This window comes from Emericellopsis cladophorae (genome assembly GCF_022114955.1).
Source record: "Emericellopsis cladophorae strain MUM 19.33 chromosome Unknown NODE_3_length_1261782_cov_116_963312, whole genome shotgun sequence".
Taxonomy (NCBI): Eukaryota; Fungi; Ascomycota; class Sordariomycetes; order Hypocreales; family Bionectriaceae; genus Emericellopsis; species Emericellopsis cladophorae.
The window spans coordinates 1,001,106-1,023,663 of record NW_026250928.1 but is presented as its reverse complement, the minus strand read 5'-3'; the positions used below and the strand labels follow the sequence as shown (position 1 = coordinate 1,023,663).

At 56.1% G+C, this 22,558-nt stretch overlaps 10 protein-coding genes across 10 annotated transcripts; 3 read left to right on the top strand and 7 right to left on the bottom strand.

Annotated features, from left to right (window-relative positions):
* Window positions 1–60: 60 nt before the first annotated feature.
* J7T54_008129 (putative MscS family protein -like protein) lies at window positions 61–2,918 on the bottom strand (the record flags this gene model as incomplete). The annotated part of the gene is made up of 2 exons (XM_051502728.1): window positions 61–2,697; window positions 2,754–2,918. The coding sequence occupies 2 exons, from the start codon at window positions 2,916–2,918 to the stop codon at window positions 61–63; spliced, it is 2,802 nt and encodes a 933-aa protein (XP_051365891.1).
* Window positions 2,919–4,894: 1,976 nt separating this feature from the next.
* On the bottom strand, window positions 4,895–7,839 carry J7T54_008128 (Glucosidase 2 subunit alpha-like protein; the record flags this gene model as incomplete). The annotated part of the gene is made up of 2 exons (XM_051502727.1): window positions 4,895–7,701; window positions 7,755–7,839. The coding sequence occupies 2 exons, from the start codon at window positions 7,837–7,839 to the stop codon at window positions 4,895–4,897; spliced, it is 2,892 nt and encodes a 963-aa protein (XP_051365890.1).
* A 949-nt stretch (window positions 7,840–8,788) lies between these two features.
* J7T54_008127 (uncharacterized protein) lies at window positions 8,789–9,425 on the top strand (the record flags this gene model as incomplete). The annotated part of the gene is made up of 4 exons (XM_051502726.1): window positions 8,789–8,808; window positions 8,873–9,006; window positions 9,064–9,174; window positions 9,226–9,425. The coding sequence occupies 4 exons, from the start codon at window positions 8,789–8,791 to the stop codon at window positions 9,423–9,425; spliced, it is 465 nt and encodes a 154-aa protein (XP_051365889.1).
* Window positions 9,426–9,531: 106 nt separating this feature from the next.
* J7T54_008126 (mitochondrial seryl-tRNA synthetase) lies at window positions 9,532–10,131 on the bottom strand (the record flags this gene model as incomplete). Its single annotated transcript, XM_051502724.1, has 1 exon — window positions 9,532–10,131. One exon carries the CDS (start codon window positions 10,129–10,131, stop codon window positions 9,532–9,534), a length of 600 nt encoding a protein of 199 aa, XP_051365888.1.
* A 426-nt stretch (window positions 10,132–10,557) lies between these two features.
* On the bottom strand, window positions 10,558–11,406 carry J7T54_008125 (uncharacterized protein; the record flags this gene model as incomplete). The annotated part of the gene is made up of 1 exon (XM_051502723.1): window positions 10,558–11,406. One exon carries the CDS (start codon window positions 11,404–11,406, stop codon window positions 10,558–10,560), a length of 849 nt encoding a protein of 282 aa, XP_051365887.1.
* A 1,958-nt stretch (window positions 11,407–13,364) lies between these two features.
* J7T54_008124 (Glucosidase 2 subunit alpha-like protein) lies at window positions 13,365–15,459 on the top strand (the record flags this gene model as incomplete). The annotated part of the gene is made up of 2 exons (XM_051502722.1): window positions 13,365–14,301; window positions 14,360–15,459. 2 exons carry the CDS (start codon window positions 13,365–13,367, stop codon window positions 15,457–15,459), a joined length of 2,037 nt encoding a protein of 678 aa, XP_051365886.1.
* Window positions 15,460–15,620: 161 nt separating this feature from the next.
* On the bottom strand, window positions 15,621–16,571 carry J7T54_008123 (uncharacterized protein; the record flags this gene model as incomplete). Its single annotated transcript, XM_051502721.1, has 2 exons — window positions 15,621–16,489; window positions 16,541–16,571. The coding sequence occupies 2 exons, from the start codon at window positions 16,569–16,571 to the stop codon at window positions 15,621–15,623; spliced, it is 900 nt and encodes a 299-aa protein (XP_051365885.1).
* Window positions 16,572–18,045: 1,474 nt separating this feature from the next.
* J7T54_008122 (uncharacterized protein) lies at window positions 18,046–19,926 on the top strand (the record flags this gene model as incomplete). The annotated part of the gene is made up of 1 exon (XM_051502720.1): window positions 18,046–19,926. One exon carries the CDS (start codon window positions 18,046–18,048, stop codon window positions 19,924–19,926), a length of 1,881 nt encoding a protein of 626 aa, XP_051365884.1.
* Window positions 19,927–20,170: 244 nt separating this feature from the next.
* On the bottom strand, window positions 20,171–20,629 carry J7T54_008121 (small nuclear ribonucleoprotein D3; the record flags this gene model as incomplete). Its single annotated transcript, XM_051502719.1, has 3 exons — window positions 20,171–20,406; window positions 20,467–20,527; window positions 20,582–20,629. 3 exons carry the CDS (start codon window positions 20,627–20,629, stop codon window positions 20,171–20,173), a joined length of 345 nt encoding a protein of 114 aa, XP_051365883.1.
* A 384-nt stretch (window positions 20,630–21,013) lies between these two features.
* On the bottom strand, window positions 21,014–22,510 carry J7T54_008120 (uncharacterized protein; the record flags this gene model as incomplete). Its single annotated transcript, XM_051502718.1, has 1 exon — window positions 21,014–22,510. One exon carries the CDS (start codon window positions 22,508–22,510, stop codon window positions 21,014–21,016), a length of 1,497 nt encoding a protein of 498 aa, XP_051365882.1.
* Window positions 22,511–22,558: the final 48 nt, after the last annotated feature.

Below are 22,558 nucleotides of genomic sequence, written 5' to 3'. Positions count from 1 at the left end.
GATTATACGCAAGCACCACCCACGATCGATGATGGGCTGGACTCGCGGGTGTCTTCTTGCTCAGACAATGTGGTCGTCTCCCTGTCCACCCGTCGGCGGCGGCGCGAAGCGGCTGTTCCCGCGTGGACGCTGCCACATGCGGCTGCGCGACTGCGAGTTGACGCTGCCTGCGGGCGCGAGGGCCGATGTGCTGCCGTGAGTGCCCTCGGAGCCGAGCTCGCTGCCTTGCTTAGTCTTCTTGCTCTCCAGCTTCTTCTCCGCCTGGGTCTTCTCGCGGATGGAAGCGAGGCGGTTGGCGAGGAAGTGCTCCCGGCGATTCTCAAAGACATCCCCAAAGTTGTTCAGTGCCATATCAGCAGATGTAGTCTGCCGAGCGAGGTGGCGCATGCTGCCGCCGCCACTCGTGACCGATGGGCGACGCATGGATGTGGAGGGCTGCGGGGCCTCTTGCGGCGCGGGGGGTTGATCTTGACCCTGGTCAGTCCGCGTGTAGGAAGGCGGCGGCTGAGGGCCAGTCCAGTGCATGGGGTGCTCCCGGCTGCCACCGGGCTCGATGCGGAACGGTGACTGGATGCCAATGTCGGCCATCTGGGCCATGAGCTCCATCATGAACTTGTTCAGACGCGCCAGACGCAGCAGCTCGTTCTGGAAGTTGCTCTTGTGGATGAAGACGACGGTGAGCGTTGCAGCGCGCACGTCCTCAATCTTGGACAGCTCCATGAGGATGGTCGGCTGGTAGTCGCGCTTGTTGTTGAGGCAGAAGTCGAGCATGCGCGCCTTGAGCTCGTCAATCTGCCACGCAGGCGTGCCGAAGCGGATGGTGAGGGGGATGGGGTCGGCGAGACCGTTCGATCGACGCTGGTTGAGGATGAAGAGCGTGTTGAGCAGGGAGTTGGGCGCCTGCACGACGTGGCCTTGCAGCTTCTTGAACTCGGTGTACAGCAAGGAGATCTCCGTGACGTAATAATCGTCGCCCGTCATGGTGGCACCAGTCGATCCGTAGATAGTGACACGGTCGCCGACATCAAAGGGATGCTTGACGAACACAAAAATGATGGACTGGAGGAACTCCTGTGCTGTGGCCTGCAGCATCCAGGCCAGACCAAGCACGGACGAGCCGGCTGAAGCAAGACCTGCGGCAGCAGACCCGGAGATGATGGAAATAAAGACAATGATGGTGACGACAATGATGATGAACAGGAACACCTTGTCGAGCTTCTGAATGACCGAGTCGAGATCCTTGAGAGAGGCAGCAATGGCCTTCTTTTCCATGCCAATCTCATTTGTCACCGTCTCGAACTCTTCCATGGAGATGTCGCCGTTGAGGTCCTTGTCAAAGACATTGAAGGCGGCCTCCGCCTCTTCTTTGGAGGCAAAGGCGCGGTGGACGTCGTCGAGGAACACCATCTCTTTGTCGGGCTGCACCAGGCTGCGGTAGATGAGGCGAGCGAGGGTGTGCGCCGAGCCGGTTGTGCGCAGCAGCTCAGACACCACCTTGCGCGGATGGTTGTTGTCCACCTTGCGGCCGATGAAATCATTGCCGACCTTGCCAGCGACTTGTCCAACCTTGCCAAGAACCTGACGAGCATTCTCGTGGAAGTTCTGCATGGGGGTCTGAGTGCCGTTCACCGACTGGCCACCGCTGCCTTCATTCCAGAAGCTGTCCGTCTCCTCCAGAGAGGACTTGGCATGGTCGTACAGAGCCACGAGCTGACGAATGTCGCCTTTGTTGTTCTCAATGCGGGTGGCGTAGGTGCGCTCGTGGAAGGCAGTGGCGATCCATTGGATGATAATCTTCTCCACAAAGTTGAGCGTGGCCAGCACAAAGAATGCAATGATGATCTTGAAGATAATATTGATCCAGTTCCGGTCGACGTCGTCCTCGTGGCCCTCGGGCACGGGCACCCTGTGGTTGGCTACAACCGGCTTGAAGGAGATGAGGACGGCGAGCAGCCACAGAAACAGGGCCGTGTGCAGTTCCATGTGGCGACCAACATCCTTCCACTTCTTGGGGTTGGTCGAACCCGTCACCCGGGCGATTGACTGGAACAGGGGCGGCAGCAGACTCGTAATCATGCGCGAAACCCAGAGGGCGCCCCAGACAATCTGAAGCCATATTCCAAACCACATCAGAGGCGTGCCTCCATACCCTCCCACCGGGTTTTCGTTCTGGTCAATGGCCAGGATGGCCATCAAGATGGGGATGAGCAGCAGGATGGCACCTGGGAGAAGGTAGACAAAGTACCGGAAGAAGCGGGGAAACTTCTTCAAGAACAGCCAGAACTTGTAGAGCGGCGCAGTCTCGTCCCTGCGCTTGACAAGCTTGGCCTCGTTGGCGGCCGCTGGGTTGAAGGCATCCTCCAGCTGGGTGTCGTGACGTTCATGACCCTGCCGAGTGCTACGAGTCTTCTCCAGCTCCTGCTCTTGATGCGAGATTAAGCGCTCAGCGCGGAGCAACTCGAGGTCATCGTCGAGACGCGAGGCGTCAGCACGCATGTTGGAGGGGGACTTGACATTGTAAAAGTCCTGCGACGGGCGAGGGGCCTGGTTGACGGACTGGAGTGTGTCGAGACGGTGGGTCTCTGGGCGCTTCTCGCCGATGAATTCTGAGTCGCGATCGGTGGAGGACGAGACTCGGGGGAACGAGTACGTGTTGGAGAGGGTTGGGAAGGGCTCCGAGGCCGAGGCTGGCGTGGCCTGGGGAGCATCAATGGACTCGCGCAGGGGGTGGTGAGGCTGCGGTCCCGGCTCACTGCGTTGTGTGGTTGGTAGGTGAAGGTGTGGAAGTTGCTGGTCTGAAGACTGGTGTGGAGGTTGAGGTTGAGATTGAGATTGAGGCTGAGACACGGGCTGTTGCTGGCCGTGGGAGCCGCTGCCGTGGTGAGCATGGGGGTCAGCGTCATGCTCTGGATGAGCATCCGACGATGAGCCAGCCATCGCAGCAAGTTTCGGTGGATTGATGAGTTGAGCGTCCGGATTCCAAGTTCAATAAATGACTGGGTTGAAATAGTGACCGTTGGCCGTGATATGGTACAGGTGATGAGAATAGAAGAGAACGGGTGGAAGTTTTCAGCAGTGTGCTGAATACCACCCAGTGTCTAGAAATCCGCCTTGATAGTGTAGGTGTGCTATGCAGGCAGGAAGGTAGGCAGGCAAGTAACGAAAGACTAGGAAAGGTATGATATGATTTGATCTAATCGCCAACGAAGTACACAGACGGGCAGGCGACTGACTGAAGGTGGAAGGAAAAGAGATGGGGATTGGAAGAAGATAAACTCACTCAAAGAAAGGTCAAGAGACAGGATTGAAGAGGCTAGGACATGGAAGACGGAGTGTAGCACAAGGAAGGACTGGAGATCAGGACGGGACAAACCAGGGTGACGTGATGGTGGGAAGCACCTTGTCAACACTGTGCAACCGACATGGAGATGACCTCGCTCTGAGCCTCTGAATGGTCCAGCGCTGTCTGGCTGGAGTCGATGGACTGGAGCTTCTGAAGTTGCAGCGACGATAACGGGTCAGTGACGATGATAACAGTGGAGCGTTGAATGGGGGCACAGGGTGGGTTCTCCGATCACATCACAGCCGCATGCTGGAACTTTCCTGTGCGATGAGGCCCTACGATTGCGAAGAATGAGACCTGCCGGCTGAGACTGTCACATTCTTGTCGATCTGATCTCATTGATGCCAGGCACTCACAATCAATGTGGACGTCGTTCACCTCTGGTCTGTCTTTTACTTTTGCCGCCGGCCCGTTCGGGGGCTCCAGCGCACGTTGTCGCAAGCCACAGCGTGTCCCTGCAGCAATTGAAGCCACTGGCGTCACACAGACAGCCTACATGTAATTACGTGTACAGCGAATAAAGTTTTCATTGACATGACAGGTGTGATGATCCTTTCTGTGCCTGAAAGTTTCGACCTCAATCCGCGTATCGCACTGACAAGGACAAGCGAGATTTGAATTTTATGCTTCATCTGCAGATTCATCACCTGCATGCCCTCACTTGCACGCATGAGATGCCACTGTGGACCGCCCAGTTCGAGCTCAGACTGTGATGAGCCCCCTACTCCATCGGAAGTTTCACCTCCTCCACAATTGGGCCAATGAACCCCTATCGTGAACTGTAAATTGGACGGCGGGTTTGCCCAGACCTTAGAACGACCTTAGATCGCGCCAAGGGGCCACAGACAATCCACAAGACGGTGCTATACGCGTTTCACCAAAATCAACGGGAGGCGCGCGCACAAGTGAGTGAGGCCACGACAGATCACTCGTTGCGAGCAGCGAATGTGGAAAAAGGAGCTTGGAGGCGCCCCCACTCCTCCATTCCATTTTCATTCCGTTCTGCGTGCTCTGAAGACGCCATCGATAAAGCAGCACCAGCGCGCGTACCAAGATCGACCATTCTCAAGACTATTGAAGCTCAACTTTCGGGGAGACGGGACAAGCCTAGGGTCATGTCTGCACCGCCACAGCAAATTTTACGGTCTCACTACGTACTATTACCCAATTCTAATTAAGGCTCCGTTATATTAGCAGTAGTGTGAACTGTAATATTAATTTGATTTAGCATCGACAAGTGTCAAGCGGGCAATTTGCAAGCGCCACGGTTCGAAGCGGACACGCGGCAGCTGTCCGGCACATTCCCGTGTCTATTCTTGGCGTGACAGCCACACAACCTTGAACTTCGTGTTCGTAGATCGCCCGATTCACGCCTGGATGGAGCGACGGCAATTGTTGACTCGAGAAATATTGAGCTACGTAGCCGTTACTAACCCGAAGGACTCGACGCATGCAAAATATTTGAACTTGCTCATACCAGCATGTGAGGCGTGGTATACATCAAATTGAATACGCCAAGCTATGCCATCTAAGTATCTATCTATTCCTCTCTCAAAGATTCGGCTTGACCGTAAAGTCGTGACCGATGCGTGCACCCACACGGCCAATGGTCACAAACGCCGCTCGACCATTGTCCGCCTTGTGATACTGCATAGACGTGGTCCACGACTCCCCCTCAGATTGCACCAGAGCCTTGGCAGAATCCCAGGAGGCAGGCGCGCCCACGATGACAATCTTGTCGACCTTGACGTTCTCCATCTGTTGCAGCCAGGTGCCAGCCTTGATGGCCTTGGTGTCACGACCTTCGGCATCGATCGATGTGAATGCGCCATCCTGCAGGGCGAATGTGCGGTGGATGTACTGCCCATGCTCGTAATCGAAACTGTCACCGTCATCCACATACAGCTCGCCCTCGGCGGTGCCCGCCTTGGACACCGTCGCGACCAGTGTGTAGTCGTCGAAGCGCATCATGGCAGCTGACCGGCGTGGGATGTCGCGGCGAGGAATGACGTGTCCGCCACGCATCAACAGCGGTATCGAATCCAAGGGCGCCGCGACAGTCAGGTGCTTGCCCTTTTGCGTCTTCTTGACTTCGTACGAGAAGTAATCGTAGTACACCTCGTCATCAGGGATCCAGATATCCGTGGATTCTTTACCTTGCTGAACAATGGGTTTCGCAAGCAGACCCGTGGAGCCGACGAAAAGCTGATCGTCAATGGCAAAGCCAGCCTCCTCGTCCGGATGTGTCCAGAACATGGGCCGCACAATAGGGCTGCCATCCACATTCGCCTGGTAGAATGCGGTGTACCAAGCAGGCAATAGAGCATATCGGAGGCGGATCGCTTGGGTGACGATCTCAGTGTAAGGCTCTCCGAGCAAGTACGGCTCACGACGGCGAGAGTCAATGTGAGCGTGGGCTCGGAAAAAGGGGTAGAAAATGCCAGTCTGGTACCAGCGCGTAAGTAGGTCCTTCTCCGGGTTCCCGAAGAATCCGCCAACGTCAGCACCAGCAAATGGGAATCCGGCAATACCCTGGTTGAGTACCATGGGAAGAGAAGCCTCAAGGTGGCCCCACTCGGCCTGATTATCACCTGTCCACATGGCGCCTAGCCTCTGGCTTCCAGAGTAGAAGGAGCGCGTCAGGATAAAAGGGCGACGTAGCTCGCCCTTTTTGCGCGACAGCATGCCCTGGAAAGTAGCATTGTGGAAGGTCAAGCCATTCAGGTTGTGAATGTCACGGTGCTCCCAGCCACCAAAGTGCATGTTGTCGCGGGGCATGCTGGCCTCCGGTCCATTGAAGACGGAAGGCTCGTTCATATCGTTCCAGATAAAGGTGTTCTCCATGGTGCCTTTGAAAGAGTCGTACTGGAACAGGGTCTTCCACCACTCGATTGCCTTTGGATTGAAACAGTCAATCCAGTTGGAGGCTCCAGGCCAGCACCAGCCCTCGTACATTTCGTTGTCCTTGTTATTGACAGCAAGTTTCTGGGCAATCAGCTCCTTGGAAGGGGCCCAGCCATCTACCTTCTTGATGTGAGGGTCAATGAGCACGACGAGGTTACGCCCGTGAGAAGCGAGCTGCTCTCCCATGCTGATCGGATCGGCAAACATGTCAGGCTGCCAGGTGAAGTACTTTCGGTCGTCGGTGTACTCCAGATCAAGCCAGATGACATCGTAAGGTATTTTGAACTTGTCAAACCTGCGATCAACGTCCTTGACATCGTCATCAGAGATGTAATTCCAGCGGCACTGGTGGTAGGCCACGGCAAACTCTTGTGGCATCGCAGTATAACCCGTCAGCTCGCCGTATTGCATTGTCAAGTCTCGCGGCGTTGGGCCAAGGAATACGAATACGTCGAGAATGCCTGACTCGGACATCCAATGAGTATGTGTCGAAGTCTTGCCCTTCCCCAGGCTCAAGGGATTGGTGCTGTCCTTGCTCTTGATGATATCAATCCACGTTTCGGCTGCGTTCAGCCAGAAGACGCCCACAGTGGAGCCCTTGCGGTGAGCTTGCATAAATGGGATAGCACCATACAGTGTCATTGGGCTGTCTAGAACGTACTCGAAGACATCCGAGTTGAAGAGGCGATACGGATCCTCGTGGTTGCCCTCGCCGCCTCGCGTCTGTTTCAAAGAGAGAGAACCTGTATGCTCGGGGATGCCGTAGACGTGCTCGTATCCAGGAAACGAAATGTCAAGTGCGACACTCTCCGGTCCACGGGGCTTTGTGTCGGTGTTGCCACCAAACTTCTCGTCCCACCAGGTGCTCTGATCGTCGTCGCCCTCCTTGGGCTCGGGGTTGTCAACCTTTTGCCTCCAGTGCTCCATGTTGAACAGGCCACGGTCGTTGAATTTCACCTGAGATGCGCCGTCTCGACGGAAGTCAACCTCGAAAGGCGACAGCCTCACGACAGCTTCGTGATTGGAATCAGGGCCGTAGTTGACGTTGACCTGCGACTCATCTTGGTGCGAGAGCCTTGCCTCAGGGTCGAGCTCTACCCCTCCTACAAGAACCCAACTCCCGGCCTCGTTGTACCGCTCCTTGCGCGCCTGGCTGTCATGTCGCAACGTAATGTCCTTGTTTTGTCTCTTCTCTTCGTCCACCCCGACCCGCGCAGTGCCAGACTTGTGGAAGGAAATGGTGAGAGGGAAGCGCTCGGTGTCTCCGTTTGGGTTGATTGTCTTGAGGATCGTAGCCTTCAGCTGCCCGTTGTCGAACGAGATTGAGTCGTGGATGATGTTGTAAGGGGACGCCCATGTAGACGACTGGGCCTCTGCGGCGTCGGCGTATGCTCGATTCCGCTGGCAGAAGCCAGATTGGTGGCACTTTTTGAAGTCATGCTCTTTGACAGCCACTGCAGATGTTAGTTGACGAGGTCGTCGATTGGATTTGGGACCAAGAACGTACCAGCAGGCGTGACAAGCAACAACAGCGAACTCAGCAGGGCAAAGACTGTCGTCCATTTGCAGGAAACCCCAATGGTATGCCTCATGACTGCTACGACTGACCATGGACCGGCCTTGAGAAGTGTAAGGTACGGGGTTCAAGGGATGGAGCTGGAGAGGGACACATGCGAGGTACGACGCCCGTGGAAGTTCCCAATTAGGGCTAGCGCAATTCTTCACCACCCTGAGCTTCCGATTTCAAGAGCTCCCATGAGCAGAACTGCACGGCTACCTTAAGGCAGGTGCTTAAGTTCCTTCGCCAACTCTGGCAATGCCCCTCCATATTCGAAGAGTTTCTTATGCCACACGGTATGAGAGAGTTCCTGACCATGCCTTACTCGAAACACTGTGTTTGAGCCATGTAGCGGTCAGAAAGGCTGTCGTCTCGGTTGCTGCATAAGCTGCTTTGCAACATGGACCCTGAATGTGCGGTCTGCGATTTTGAATCCTGGTGGTTCCAAAGCGTTCTGCATTGCATCTCGCACTGTAGGCGTCTAGTCGATTCTTCGCACATGCTAGGTAAACAACAAAGCAACGTCGTGACCTTGCCCATTGGCATTACGTTAGCCTTCTGAGTTGGTCTTGTGTACCTTTAGATCAGACTCATAAGTTTTGCTTACGCGCGCACCCCTTCCTCGGTCGGCAGCAGCGCTCCAGTCTGCCATCTACCTAAAGTTGAAGACTTGAGCTCCAGCTCCCATACTGCAGCTACTTGCTTGGGCGGACCACTGTGCGAAGCGTCAAATCACCATGTCGGAACCCCACCACGCGCCGACCTTGAGGTCTGCAGAGAAAGAGGACCCCGCTCCTCCTGCCCGTCTGCGCTGGCTCACTCTGGACAGAACCCCACTACTTTTTTGCCTCTTTTTCCTCGTCCTCGCCGTTCATATTGCTTCCTCCTCCTCCCAACCCCAGGCACAGAGTTCCGTCTCGACATTCACATCACCAATTCCTACCTCAATACCCCAAGTCATCCCAGACTCTTCTCCATCCACAATGTCTTCCACCGAGCAGACGTAAGAACCCCCGCCCAATGGCTCGCATGCTCCGGTCGTTCCATGTCAGCTAACAGCACGGAAGCTTCATTGCTATCAAGCCCGATGGCGTCCAGCGTGGCCTGATCGGTCCCATCCTGTCTCGCTTCGAGAACCGTGGCTTCAAGCTTGTCGCCATCAAGCTCACCACCCCCGGCAAGGAGCACCTCGAGAAGCACTGTACGTGGGCCCCAGCCTTTCCTCGACGACTTGAGATGATGCTAATACTTTCTGCAGACGAGGACCTCGCTGGAAAGCCCTTCTTCGCTGGCCTCATTGAGTACATGAACTCTGGCCCCATCTGCGCCATGGTCTGGGAGGGCCGTGATGCCGTCAAGACTGGCCGCAGTACGTTTCCCTCAATCTTGACAGAAATGACCATTCGCTGACCCAACAAAGCTCTCCTCGGCGCCACCAACCCCCTCGCCTCCGCCCCCGGCACCATCCGTGGTGACTTCGCCATCGATGTCGGCCGCAACGTCTGCCACGGCTCCGACTCCGTCGAGAACGCCAAGAAGGAGATTGCTCTCTGGTTCAAGGAGGGCGAGTCCGTCAGCTACCAGGCTTCTCAGTTCAACTGGATCTACGAGAAGGCTTAAGCGTCTCGTATCCGTAGGTTTTCGAAACGGTCATGCAGGTCACAGATAGTGGACACTCGATTGGTCGGAACTCATGAGGAATACAAAAACAATGATGCCACGTCCATTAAGGCTTGCGTGAGATGAGTGCCCGTGACTTGACAAGTATTCTGGCGAACCAAGGCGTGGCGGAGGCGCTCGCGATGATGCGTATGGGCAGGAGAGCCTTGGTGATAGCGTACGCAAGAGCAATCTCCACGAGGATCTTGTACTTGAGCTCGCCGCTTTCGTACCGGTCCATCGCTTCCTGTGTCTGGCTCTCCTTGCCTCTCTGGCCTGACGCGCCTTCGAGATCCTCGCGACTGAAACCAAACCACCCCTTCCGCGCAAAGTATCTCTCGAAGCGACCAATGCCACTTTGCACGTAGCCCCCAAAATGCTCCGTCATCCACGTGACGGGCACCCAATTGGTGTAGTGAAAAACGCCAAAGAGGGCAAAGAGCGGCAGTATGGCTGTGAGTTCATGGAGGATGAGGAAGGAAACCACATGGGAGACGGGCGCGTTGCGGAGGCCCGTTGTGTACTTTTGCAACGGACGCGGTAGACGGGCCGTGACGCGGTCAATGCGCGACAAGGCAGACTTGCCTTGGGTGGAGGTGAGTCGCCCGTGAGATCGACAGAGAGGCCCGGGCTGTCGCCAAAATCGTACGAGGCGGGGACGAAACATGGCCGCTGGGGTGGTGATGATGTTGAGTTGAAGTACGCGGAACCAAATCTGGGGATTTCCGAGTGCCCACGTCAGCATCTAAGCGAACCGCAGCTTGAGAACCACCGTCACCTTGCCCACATCATACTCTCTTTGATACGCACAGAATTGGAAACTTTTTGTCCATTAAATTCGACCTGGGCTTAAATGTTTTGTGTATCTTTCATTTTCAAGCCATTGACAAGCTGTTTTGGTGGCGACAGGCTGCCTTTCGCGTGCTGCATCTGAAGTGGACCGAGAGACGGAAACTGGACTTGGTGAGCCCTCCAGGCAGCGACTGCAGACTTTACGGGACAAGAGGCTCCCTGGACTAGCACAATGAAAACAACATCCCAATGCGTAACGCTGGTCTGTATTTGCGCTTATGTAAATCCGAATAGACTCGGGTCAGCTATCAGCATCGCTCTCATCTGAATAATACTCAAAGTCCTTGGGTACGTGGGCATGCCATGACCCGTCAATCTCCACGACCTTCTTTTTCGCTGTTGTTCCAGTAGAATGCTTCCTCATCAACTGCGTCATGCCCTGCGCCCACTCCCAGGGCCGGGCTTCACCGCCTGGTAAGCTATTGAAATACTCCCAGCCCATCACACCTCCAAATCCGCCGTATCGCGCGGTCAGCAGAGTGAGTGACTGCCCGACAAGGTCCATGGAGATGAACCCGGACCCGTTTGCAGGGCTGGTGACCAAGCCGACGACGAGCTTGTCGAGTGGCCATCCTTTGAAGACCGTCCACTCAAACAAGATAGGATTGCTGAAATCGCCCCATCCACAGTACCACTGGGTATTGTACCACGCAATATCCTTGCCTCGCATGACCTCGAGCTCCTCGTAGTTGAAGCCGCTGATGTTCTTGGTGAAATCCACGAGGGCTGTCGCGACAGGTGCCAGCGTGATGATGAAGCTGGATCCGAAGTCGGCGCGGAGGCGGTCGATGAGCCGGATGATGCCATTGAGTGACATCTCCTCTTCGACGTCGAGATCCATTCCATCTAGATGCCGTTCTTTGATGAGGGCATGTAGAGGCGCATAGTAGCGCTCAAACTGGTCCTGTGAACCATCGAGACGCGTAAAGCTTCCTTTTGCCGCGCCGCCAAGCATGCCCATCACCTTGACGCCCGATGCCTGCAGAACGCGCATCTCGGCCCATAGTGTCTGAAACCGGGGATGGGAAGGCGCATGGTCATTGAGTGTGAGCTTGTGCGGATCCTCATTGATGTGAATGGCGGCGAGCATGAGGTGGGTGAGGTCGATGTTTGGTCGGGTGACGAGGGGTAGCACAGATATAGGTGCGCCATTGGATGGCGAGTGATGGGTTTGATAATAGACGATGAGCCGCGGACGGCCCGACGGTGGTATTGGAGGCATTTCGGGTAGTTATGTGTAAGTGAAGTAAAACGAGTGTGGATATACGCGAGGGCCGAAAGATCAAGGAGAGGTTGGGACCGTTGGATTCATAGGTATCAGGGTGCTCCTGGCATCCCCACAAAATTGCCTGAGACTCTGGGCTAGGGGAATTAGACCTCCAGGCGTTTGGAACCTTGGAGGCATATATGGTAGACTTGCAATGGCCTGAACACTACCATATGAAGAAGAGTGTGCAAACTGTCATTTATTAGCGAGTTTTGTTACCAGACAGGTATGTTTACAACACATCCATCGCGAAGGCAGTGGCTTACAGGTGAAGGCGTGTGATGTTGGAGGACATGACGAAGGTTGGCCTTCCCGTACCTTGCGTGCTGAGTATTCTCGGGATCAATACAAGCACCAAATTATATATTTGGCTACATTGCAACTCTCAGAATGTGCTTCGCAGGACATGTATAGTAGGCACTAACTTCAATGTGTTGATCACGGCGGTCTTCCTCGAGCAGCTTGCCGCGTCGTATATTGCAAGACTCTACTCCGTAGATTGCACTTGGTCGATCAGGAGCACTCGCAAGGTGCAACGGCGTCGTAAAAGAGCATTTCTTGTCTTCGCATCAGCGAGAAAATGTGGCGGCATATGTTCATCTTTCCCACCTAGCGAGTTCCGCAAGACCTATTGCTGCAAGTGTTTTGCACCAGCCTGCATCACGCGCACCGTGGTAATGTTTGTCACTGGACGAGATTGATTCACTTATACACGATAATTGCATGCGCAGCCCCCATGTGTACCGGCGAGCATGATGGATTCAAGTTGCATGTGTGCAACGTGTGTCGTGCCACCTGAGGTGTGGCCTGGGCACGAGAGGGACGCGCCTTTCGCCAAGTCCCCACGCCTTTCTTTCCCTTTCGGGCCATTTCCTCTCCCAACCGCCTCTGCGACCTAAGTGCTCCAGCTTATCATATCCAACCTCGCCCCTTGTATGTGTAAGACTGCACTGTCAATTAGGTGAAGGCCAACGGACGAACCGAAGAACATGGGGCGGGCTGAACGTTCCCACAGAGCCCAGCCAGAGTCCACAAGCGACTCGAAGCCGAAGGCTGTAGCATGCGGGATCATGTCACGAGTTCAGACACTGCCCAAGTGCATCGCGATGCGTATACGAAGCGATAAAAGTTGGCATAACACCTTTCTCCATGATTGTACTGTCACCATGTATTCGAATCAACAGCCTGGTCCACCGTCTTCAAAGGTGACCCGCCCCATTCACATCAACACCAGCACATCGAAGCACCTCTCGCCTAAATTGCGGCGCTAATACTTGCTTGACAACATTCTGGAACATCGCGTGTCGAAATAGTGGCACTTGAAATGCGGAAAATAGCCTCATTGGGCTGTGGTGGCTGCGTGTGTGCGGGCTGATAAGTCGCCGTCGGAGACTCCTCCTCACTATCCCATCCAGCACAGCTACAGTGGGATTGTATTCGTACATGAACCCCCACGATGGAGGGGATCAGAAGGCGGGGACGAGGGGCACGAGCTGTACACATGATTGTCAAACGCCCGAATCATCAACCTGCGCGTTAGGATGCGGCTTTGAATGGGCGAAGCGACGGTAATCCGCATTCTGCCTAAATCGACCAACCACGATTGGACCGCACACCTCCACGATGGACACAGTCAGGTACCCATACGTCAGACAAGATGATTGACTTCTACTGTCAGCGGAGTGATTGTCAGCGTGTGGCCATGATATATTGTCCCTTGTCGCCCACATTCCCTCGTGGGAGTTGAGCTCCTCATCGATACCCCATCACACATCGACACCATGACCCAGGACAAGGACGGCAATTCTGAATACGGCACGCGCCCTGACCCTGCGTTTGCAAACGAGGACGGCCGCCTCTCCTTCCGCTTCGACTCCGAGATCCTCTACATCGAAGCATGGGGTGCCAACTCCCTTCGCATCCGGGCGTCCTGTCTCGCCTCGCTCCCAGAGCGTGAATGGGCACTGACAGAGAAGACGACCGGCAACAAACCTGCCGTCACAATCAAGGGGAACACCGCCAGCATCACCAATGGCAAGATACGCGCCGACATCTCCCGGCGCGGGAAGATCGTGGTGAGCAACGCCGAGACGGGCAAGGTCCTCCTCGAAGAGTTCGCTCGGCACAGACTCGATATCCTCGACCCCAAGTGCAGCTCGCTGCGGATTCAGGCCCGTGAGTGGAAGCCCAGACTCGGCTCGCCGGACTACCACCTCACGATGCGCTTCGAGTCCCAAGATCCGTCGGAGCGGATCTACGGCATGGGTCAGTACCAGCAGCCGTTCATGAACCTCAAGGGCGCCGATGTCGAGTTGGCGCAGCGCAACTCCCAGGCCACAGTGCCCTTTGCCTTGTCGAGCTTGGGGTATGGCTTCTTGTGGAATAACCCCGGTATCGGCCGCGCTGTCTTCAGCACACTCACGACAACCTTTGAAGCATACTCGACTGACATGCTCGATTATTGGGTGACGGCTGGTGATACCCCAGGTGAGATTGTGCGCGCATATACCGGAGTGACCGGCCGCGTTCCCAAGATGCCCGAATACGGCCTTGGGTTCTGGCAGTGCAAGCTGCGATACCAGACGCAGGAAGAGCTTCTCGAGGTCGCTCGCGAGTACAAGCGCCGCAACCTGCCTATTGACTTGATTGTGTGCGACTACTTCCACTGGCCGAATCAGGGTGATTGGAAATTCGATCCTACCTTCTGGCCGGATCCTGGTATGCCTGCCCTTGTCTCTCCCCGGGTATCAACTTGCTGACAGAGAACCCTGTGTAGATGCCATGGTCAAGGAGCTCAAGGACATGAATATTGAGCTCATGGTCTCCATCTGGCCCACTGTGGAGAAGACTTCGGAGAACTACGACGAGATGTTGCGCCGCGGCTTGCTGATCCGTCAAGATCGCGGTATCCGGGCCGCCATGGAGGGTCGCGGCTACGCGATCCACTACGACGCCACGAACCCGGACGCAAGGAAGTTTGTCTGGGAGGCGGCCAAGCGTAACTACCACGACAAGGGCATCAAGGTGTTCTGGCTCGACGAAGCAGAGCCCGAGTACTCCGTGTACGACTTTGACATTTACCGGTACCACGCTGGCCCCAATCTGAGCGTCGGCAACATGTTCCCCTCGGATTACACCAAGGGTTTCTATGAAGGGATGAGGGAAACTGGCCAGGAGGAGATTGTCAGTCTGGTGCGGTGCGCCTGGGCCGGCGCTCAAAAGTACGGCGCCTTGGTCTGGTCGGGCGACATTGCCTCGAGCTGGGGCAGCTTCCGCAACCAGCTCTCCGCCGGGCTGAACATGGGTCTAGCCGGGTTTGCGTGGTTCACCACGGACATTGGTGGCTTTCATGGCGGCGACCCCGACGAGCCCGCGTTCCGGGAGCTGCTCGTCCGCTGGTTCCAGTGGGGTGCGTACTGCCCCGTGATGCGACTCCACGGCGATCGCGAGCCGAAGCAGCCCCGTCATGGGACGACGGGCGGCAGCTTCTGCCTCTCGGGTGGCCCCAATGAGGTCTGGTCCTACGGCGACGAGGTGTACACGATCTGCGAGAAGTACATGCGCATCCGCGAGGCGATGCGCGATTATACGCGTGCGCTGATGAAGGACGCGCATGAAAAGGGGGATCCGCTCATGCGACCCTGCTTCTACGACTTCCCCCAGGATGACAAGTGCTGGAAGCTGGAGGATCAGTACATGTACGGTCCCAAGTACCTCGTCGCCCCTGTGATGGCTCCTCAGCAGAAGAAGAGGGAAGTGTACCTGCCTGGCGAGGGTCTTAAGTGGAAGGGAACCGATGGAGCCGAGTATGAGGGCGGTAAGACGGTGACTGTGGACACGCCGCTGGATACCATGCCTGTGTTTGAGAGACTGTAACAGAGGGGTGCTTCATGTCACGAGGATTATGGTGCGACGGGCAATCGATAAACGGCGGGTAGCATATATCGCTCTGGATATCTCGGGGACTATTAACCTACCGCCATCTTTTGACGACGGCGTGTCAATGAAGACCAGGTACAAGCAACATCAGGATTTTCTCAAAACGCCATACTTGTCCTCTCCATGTCCTGTTCCTCCTTGGTGGTACGCACCTTCGCGCCGACGCACCGACCCGGGAACCAGATAGCATACAGCAGCACCGCCAACGCCACGGGAGCGAACTCCAGGCAAGCAAAATAGATCTCATTCGAAGACAAGTCGCCACCAAGACCTTCAGCTGTCTCAGCCAGTCGGAAACATGTCCTGAGGTAGATGAGGACCGTCGCAATGGCGAACACGATGCAGAAAACAGTCAAGCCTCGCCTAGGGATGACGCTCCGCGCCCGGAATAGGAACGACATGGTCAGGAGAACGTAGAGGCCCATGCTAAAGACCTGATAGGCGAGACCACCGAGAAGAATGTTGTTGGCCGTCGTAGGATCCTCGCGATTCGACTGCGCGACGCCAATCAAGGCCGCCCCCGCGACCTGTGTGATTGTCGCCACCACATCACTGGCGATGAAGAACCAGAGGACCACCTTGGGAGGCACGAACGAGTACTGCCGTCCGAGTCGCGGGATGAGCGCGGACAGGATGGTGTAGATGCCAGCGGCGAGAAAGACGGGCGCCGTGACGATGAAGAAGTAGTTGAGAATAAAGTACAACAGGTTGTACGGATTCTTCTTGGCGCTCAAGCTGCGGGCGATGTAGCCGACCACCTCGAAGACGAGGCCGACGGGAAAGGTGACGAACCACCAGCAGCGGTAGATGCCGACCTGCGCGGCGTGCACGATGAGGAAGAGGAAGAACCAGATGACAGCGAAGAGGGAGAGGCTGAAGGCGGGCGTATAGCCGTAGATGATGACGGGCGTGTCCCACTCGCCGTTGGGGTTGGGGAAGTTTGGGTCAATGTAGCCGTCAATGGGGCCTGTGTCTTGGTCAGCGTGCTTGTACGTACGTGTCCGAATGATGGACGTACGGCTGCTCCCTGTTGAGGAAGGGTCACTCATGGTAGAGGAATTGTATAAACGATGTGTTCCTAAAAGAACATGTCCGTGACGTGGACCAGGTCTGGGGGCGCAACTTGGTGTTATATTACCTGCTAGATGCCGCCCAGGCCCCAAACAGGCGTGAACTGGTTAAGCGAACCCCATACTCCTATTCTTGTGAATCTTGCCCCGTCCGGGATGCCACAGCCACTCAGCTCTCCACGACAACGCCATTCCGCTCTCCAGCTCCTGGAAGCAGAGTCATGATTCATCGTGCTCGGGACTGCAGCGATGGCTTTTTATCCAAAAGAGAACATGTTGCCAATATGAGCCCACAAGATCCTCGGTAGCGATATCAGACATGGCGCTTCGACTTGTCCATTGGTCAGTTGTCAACAGGAGAGCGGGCCGGCCGAGTTCTCTAATGTCGCTCCCGGCCGTGGTGGGACCCGGAGTCGGTACTCGGACGTCTTGGCATGTGCGAGCTGTCCGAAGTGCGCTGATGAGCCCGCAAAGACGCGATCCTCGCGTGGTCGACGAGATTTGGTGGAGCTTGCCGTCTGTACTAGGAATTAAACTTCGCGTTTTAGAGGCGCTTCGACTGCATGTGAACGTTGAACATGGACGGAAGGGTCTGCGGGTCCCCAGCACACTGTCTGCACGCCATGCACCATGGTGCCGTGCGAGCGGCAAAGGGCACTGGTAGACTATGGGATTCTTCAAGTTTGAACATTGCACAGGTGGCTTGAGCCATAGCTCTGCGCCAGTGGCCCTGGATCGGATTTGTACGAGCTTAATGCCCGGAGGTAGTCCAGGGGCTGGGATATCATCCAGATGTCAAAACACAGACAACTGATGATCCTCTGCATGCCACGGATGCAGTATCATAGAGCAGCAGATCAATTTCGCCTGCAGTCAGATGCTCTGCAGGCTTGCCAGCTTCTTTTCGAAAAGCGTGCTGGCTGTGGGCGAGATGTTGTCTGTCGTAAGCGCCATGTCCAGGTCCAACCTAACGGTCGAACGCATCAATAGAGAGCTGCTTTGAGCGCAGCCACGCAAGTAGCCACAGCGCGCGCCAGCTGCTACTTCGCAAGTGTTATATCCTTCGGTGGCCAGATACTTCGCTTGGAGGCAGCCGAGGTGATCTTGGTTGCAAGAGACGAAGCACTCAACCTCTGCTTCCAAGGCGCGGAACACAATGGGCCATGGTAAGAATCAGGAACTCAGTAGTAGCAGAAAGTAGGCGATGCGAGGCTGCAATATACTTTGTACATGAATCTCGTCATGAATACTTGTAGGGAAGTAACATGCGAGTGAAAGCAAGATTGATATTTGTGATGTACGCGCAGCATTCCGCGTCAGTGACAATGGAGCGGCTTTTTCCGCGCTGCGAGGATCCTGGTCGCGCGCTGCAGCTTCAACCACTAAACATCCACCCTCCAAGTACGTAGGTAAGCTCGAAAAGCTGCACCGCAACAGCACAGAAGCCTGTCCCATGTCGGCGAAACGACAGCTCCTGTCGCAGGCCAAGCAGTGGCGCCGGGCAGCCAGCAAAGGTCGAACTGTCAACCCTTCGTCCTGCCTGCGATGCTCCTTCGCGACAGCCCATCCACCGAACGCTCCCCGACAAGTGCCATTTGCTTCGCGACGGCTGTATACGACGTCTGCTGCATCGCATGATCCGCGCGCCGAGCTCCTTGAACTTCTACCCCAGCTCAATGCTCATCTCTTCGAAACGATTGACAACCCACGCCTAGCCCTCGTGCTACAGAACCTGCGCCAACAAGCAGGCCAGGAAGCTGTCCGCGTCGCCATACTAGGACTGGAGAGTGGCCGGGGCGGCAGTGCCGGTTCCGTCGCAAAGAAGCTTTTGCGCGTTCTTATAGTCGATCCTCTGGTCGATGAGCAGGAATGGGAGAGGCAGCTCGACAGCCATGACCCGATTGCGCCGCTCATTGTCCGCATTCAACCACATCACGCGGGCGAGACGCAAGTCGCATTCTCGCAAGGCACCCAGACATCTGAACTGATGATCTCCTCGCCTGCATTCAACGGACTCAACCTCGAGCTGCTCCTAGCCAGCAGCACCGCGGCGGACCTGTTCCAGCACGACAAACCAGCCACAGCAGAGGCCATTCTAAGCCCGCAACTGGCAGTGTCTGTCGAACATCATGTCGCCCCCATAAGCGCGCCTGTTCACAAGGCCCTACTTGTTGGCAGTGGGCTCCCGGGCGCCGTCAGCTTGTCATCGATTCCGCGCGAGGATCAGGGCTTTGTTCATAAAGCTACAGACTTCGAGGGGCTTTCCGACAAGATCAAGGGCGATGGCTACCAAGTGATAGATGTAGCCAGGGCGGAGAAGGCTGTGTCTCTCTTCCGGCGTGGTCCGCAACACGGAATCGAGTACGAGAGGCAATGGTACGCCAGTGGAATGCCCACTCTCGTCGAGTGGCTGAAGGAGGGTCTGGCCACCACAGAAGAGGCTACCAAACCCATCGTCCGCCAGTCCATCGCATCGCATCTTCAGTACACCAAGGCAGAGATTGAGGGACAGGAGCTACTGATCTTCCTGGGGGCCAAGTCTGGTGGCATTGTGTCGCCAGAAACGGCCGAGATGAAGGGGGCCGTGGCACAGTGGGCACAGAGCGCGCACACAGAGCTGCAGGAGGAGCTCGACCGCGCATTCACGGGGAAGCGATGGCGCAAGCTCGGTTGGTGGAAACTCTTCTGGAGGGTGGACGACGTGGCCATGCTCACGAATGAGATGTTGAGCTCCAGATTTCTCCCCACCGCCGAGCAGGATCTTGTCTACCTGACCGGCCGTATCGCCGGCGCCCACAGCAGCCAGCCCTCCTACACGCAGCCGGCAAGCTCCAAGGACGCGGACAAGAAACTGGTCACCACCAAGCTCGGGTCCGGTGAGGTGGCTGAGATTACACCAGTCTTGCCAAAGTGGCCGGGTCACATTGCCTTCACCAGGAGGTACCTCCAGAACGAGACCATCCCGGCTCTGCAGGCCTTGGCACAGAGGCTCGTCATGCAATCACTGGGGACATCGTCTATCGCCACATCACTCGCCGCGCTGCTCTACGTGTCAAGCTTTGCTTCCTCACTCTACGAGGCCGGGGCGGTGGCCGCGCTAGGCATTGTGTACGGCCTTGGGCGCATGCAGAAAAAGTGGGAGACCGCGCGCGGCTTTTGGGAAGGCGAGGTCCGGGAAGAAGGCCGCAAGGCTGTCCGAGGCGCAGAGGAGAGCGTTGGCGAGGTGCTCGACGGGACCAAGTCAAGTGCCGATGATGCCCGCCAGGCGGCGACGCTGGAGAAGGCCAGGAAATTGGTCGAGCAAGCCGAGGACGCGCTGGGGCGCCTGAAGTAAACGCTCTGTGCATATACCAACAAAGTGTACATCAATTGTAGACATGTAGCCAGCATCAACACATGCTGCCCTTTCTTTGTGCATTTCCTAGTCGCAAAGTCGTGTCACGGGCCCCTTTTCTGAGGTGTAAAGTAACTCTGGCATAGCAGGCCAGCCATATTCAGAACAAAGGAGAACCAATCCCAAACGCCGAACGCAAATGTCCCCAGCACCACCCCCATTCCGGTGACGATGATGCATTGTTTTACCGCCCCCGGCCGCCGGCGCGTGCCCTGCTGACTGTCGCGCGTCCCCTCGCGAGACCGACACCTCTCCCCCGGACGTTGCGGCTGCGGAACATGGGTGCGTTGCGGAGCATGTCGGGGACGATGAAGAAGCGGACGTGCGAGCCGCGGATGTAGACCTGGTCGAGATGCGAGACACGACCGTCGCGGGCGGTGACGGTGATGTCCTTGAGCTGGACGTTCATGTTGTCCTCAGCTGCGACGCGTGTTAATCACCTTTGTTCTCTGGGTCTGGAGAGGCCTGTGCGCGACGTACCTTCGAGGAGCTTGCCGCGGTAGGTTGTGCCAGAGGTGATCTCGAGGGTCACGATATGGCCCTGTTGTTCCGTGGTCAGCTGGATTCTCAGTGCGCAATGTCTGAGTCGACCTACCTCAGCCTCGTTCAACAGTTTGATCGGGATGCCAATTGTGGACGTCATGGTGCAGGTAATCTCGGCCGCGCGGTTGATGTCTGGTGAGCTCTCACGGGAAATTTGTCGCGGCGGAATGAGGTGTGCTTGGAGCTCTACTTCGCGATCGACGGGATCAAAGATTTTCCAGTCTAGTCTTCCATATATTACCTACCCTACATAAGGATCAGTCATCCAGATGCCAGAGTTTGGGATGTCCGACAATTATCTAGTATCGAATTTATTCTCTTTTTTCGTTGTTTTTTGCTTGTCATTGATTCTTTGGGGAGCTAAACTATTGCACTTCTTGCAATGGACTTTCCGAAGCACCTCCCGTAGGGCCCTGGTTACGTGATTTATCGTCATCTTAACAGACAATCAAACTGGGTATCATACAGCTTCTACGGCTACTATTTACGTCGAAGTCTGTGTCACTTCGCCAATCGCCTGCTTCTCCCCCGCTGATCGTTTCTGCCGCTTCCGCCCCTTCTCCATCTCGTACATATGGTGCAATTCCCGCTTGGCCTGCTTCCGTGCAGCTTTGTCGACAGAGCCTATCGTCTTGGTCTCCTTTCCGCAAGGCCACTTGGCCGAGGCGGCGGCCTCGTCCTCCTCGCTCCACTCGCGAGGCAGGACGGCAAACACCAGGTACGATGTATGTGTCTTCAGCTCCCCCTCAGGGCGGTGGACGACCCTGCCCTGCGCCCACGGCTTTTCGTCCTCTTCCTCCCTGCCGTTCGCCTTGCCGCTGTCACTGGGATCCACTGCCATGGCGTCGCCGTCCTTCTCTTTCTGAGCGTTGTTGAAATCCTTTGTCTTCTCGTTGATCACCTTGAGCCTGTCGATGGATTCCATGACATTGGCCGGCGTCAGGTTGCAGCCTTTCTTGTTCGGCAGGTTCAGCCCAACCTTTTCGCGGAGAACGTTGATTCGCTTGTGTGCCACTTCGACCATGTCCACATCGACCCAGCCCAGCCTTCGTAGCTCCGTCACCGTCCGCATAACCTGCTCGATGCAGGGAGAGAATGTGCAAATATGCACACTCTTTTTAGGATCCAAAGGCGATATCCAGTCGCCGTTATCGGGCTTTGGCGTCTCTCCGTCTTTTTGCGGCCGCCGTCTCGAGATATGCTTCAGAGCTTTCCAGGGCGCAGGAAGATCTAGAAAGATGGCAGTGGCCTCAGGCGACTTGCCCTCGACCAAGAAACCCTCTCCGTAGACATCGCGATGCGTCAGATGCACCATGTCGGCTAGCTTGTGCTCAAAAATTTCGTCCTGCATCTTGTGGTACCGGTCCTCGTTGAACTCAAAGCTGAAAACCTTTCCTTTCTTGTCCTCCGGCTTCTGTGGTAGTCCATTGTACACAGCTCGCACCGAAGCGTGGGTGAAACTGCCACTGCCGGCACCTGCCTCGATAATCCTCGTGCCGGGTCGCGCTCGTATCCTCGATAATATGTAGCTGTAGTCGGGCGTGTAGACGACTTGCGTTCGATGTGGCAAGGCGCTCGTCCACAGCTCTGGTGATGGTTTGAGAATGTGTACAAAGCCGCTCGGTGCGCTCGCAGCCTTTCGCGTGAGTTGATTTCCAGCCTCCGAGTCTTTGGTCTCATCATCTGCCCCTGGTATTGAGGTATCCTCGCCGCTCGCTTCCAGCTTGCGCTTGCGTCCCCTCGAGCCTGTGTCGACATGCGACGCTCGGATCTGGGAACCCCAAGGCACATCCAGAAACGTCGAGTGCGGGAATGAGCCAAAACGCGTGTTCAAGACTTTCCCCTCGACATAACCGTCCACTACACCTGTCGACTGCTCGAGAGTGATCGGCTGATAGCTGTCGCGCGCGAGCAGGACAATGGCAAGGTCTCCCGGCCGAGAGCGAGCGCTCGGGTTCAGGAACGGCGAGCTGCTAGCCATTTCGATGTCGGTGCGCGTCGGACGTGCCCAATGGCTTATTCTGAGTCT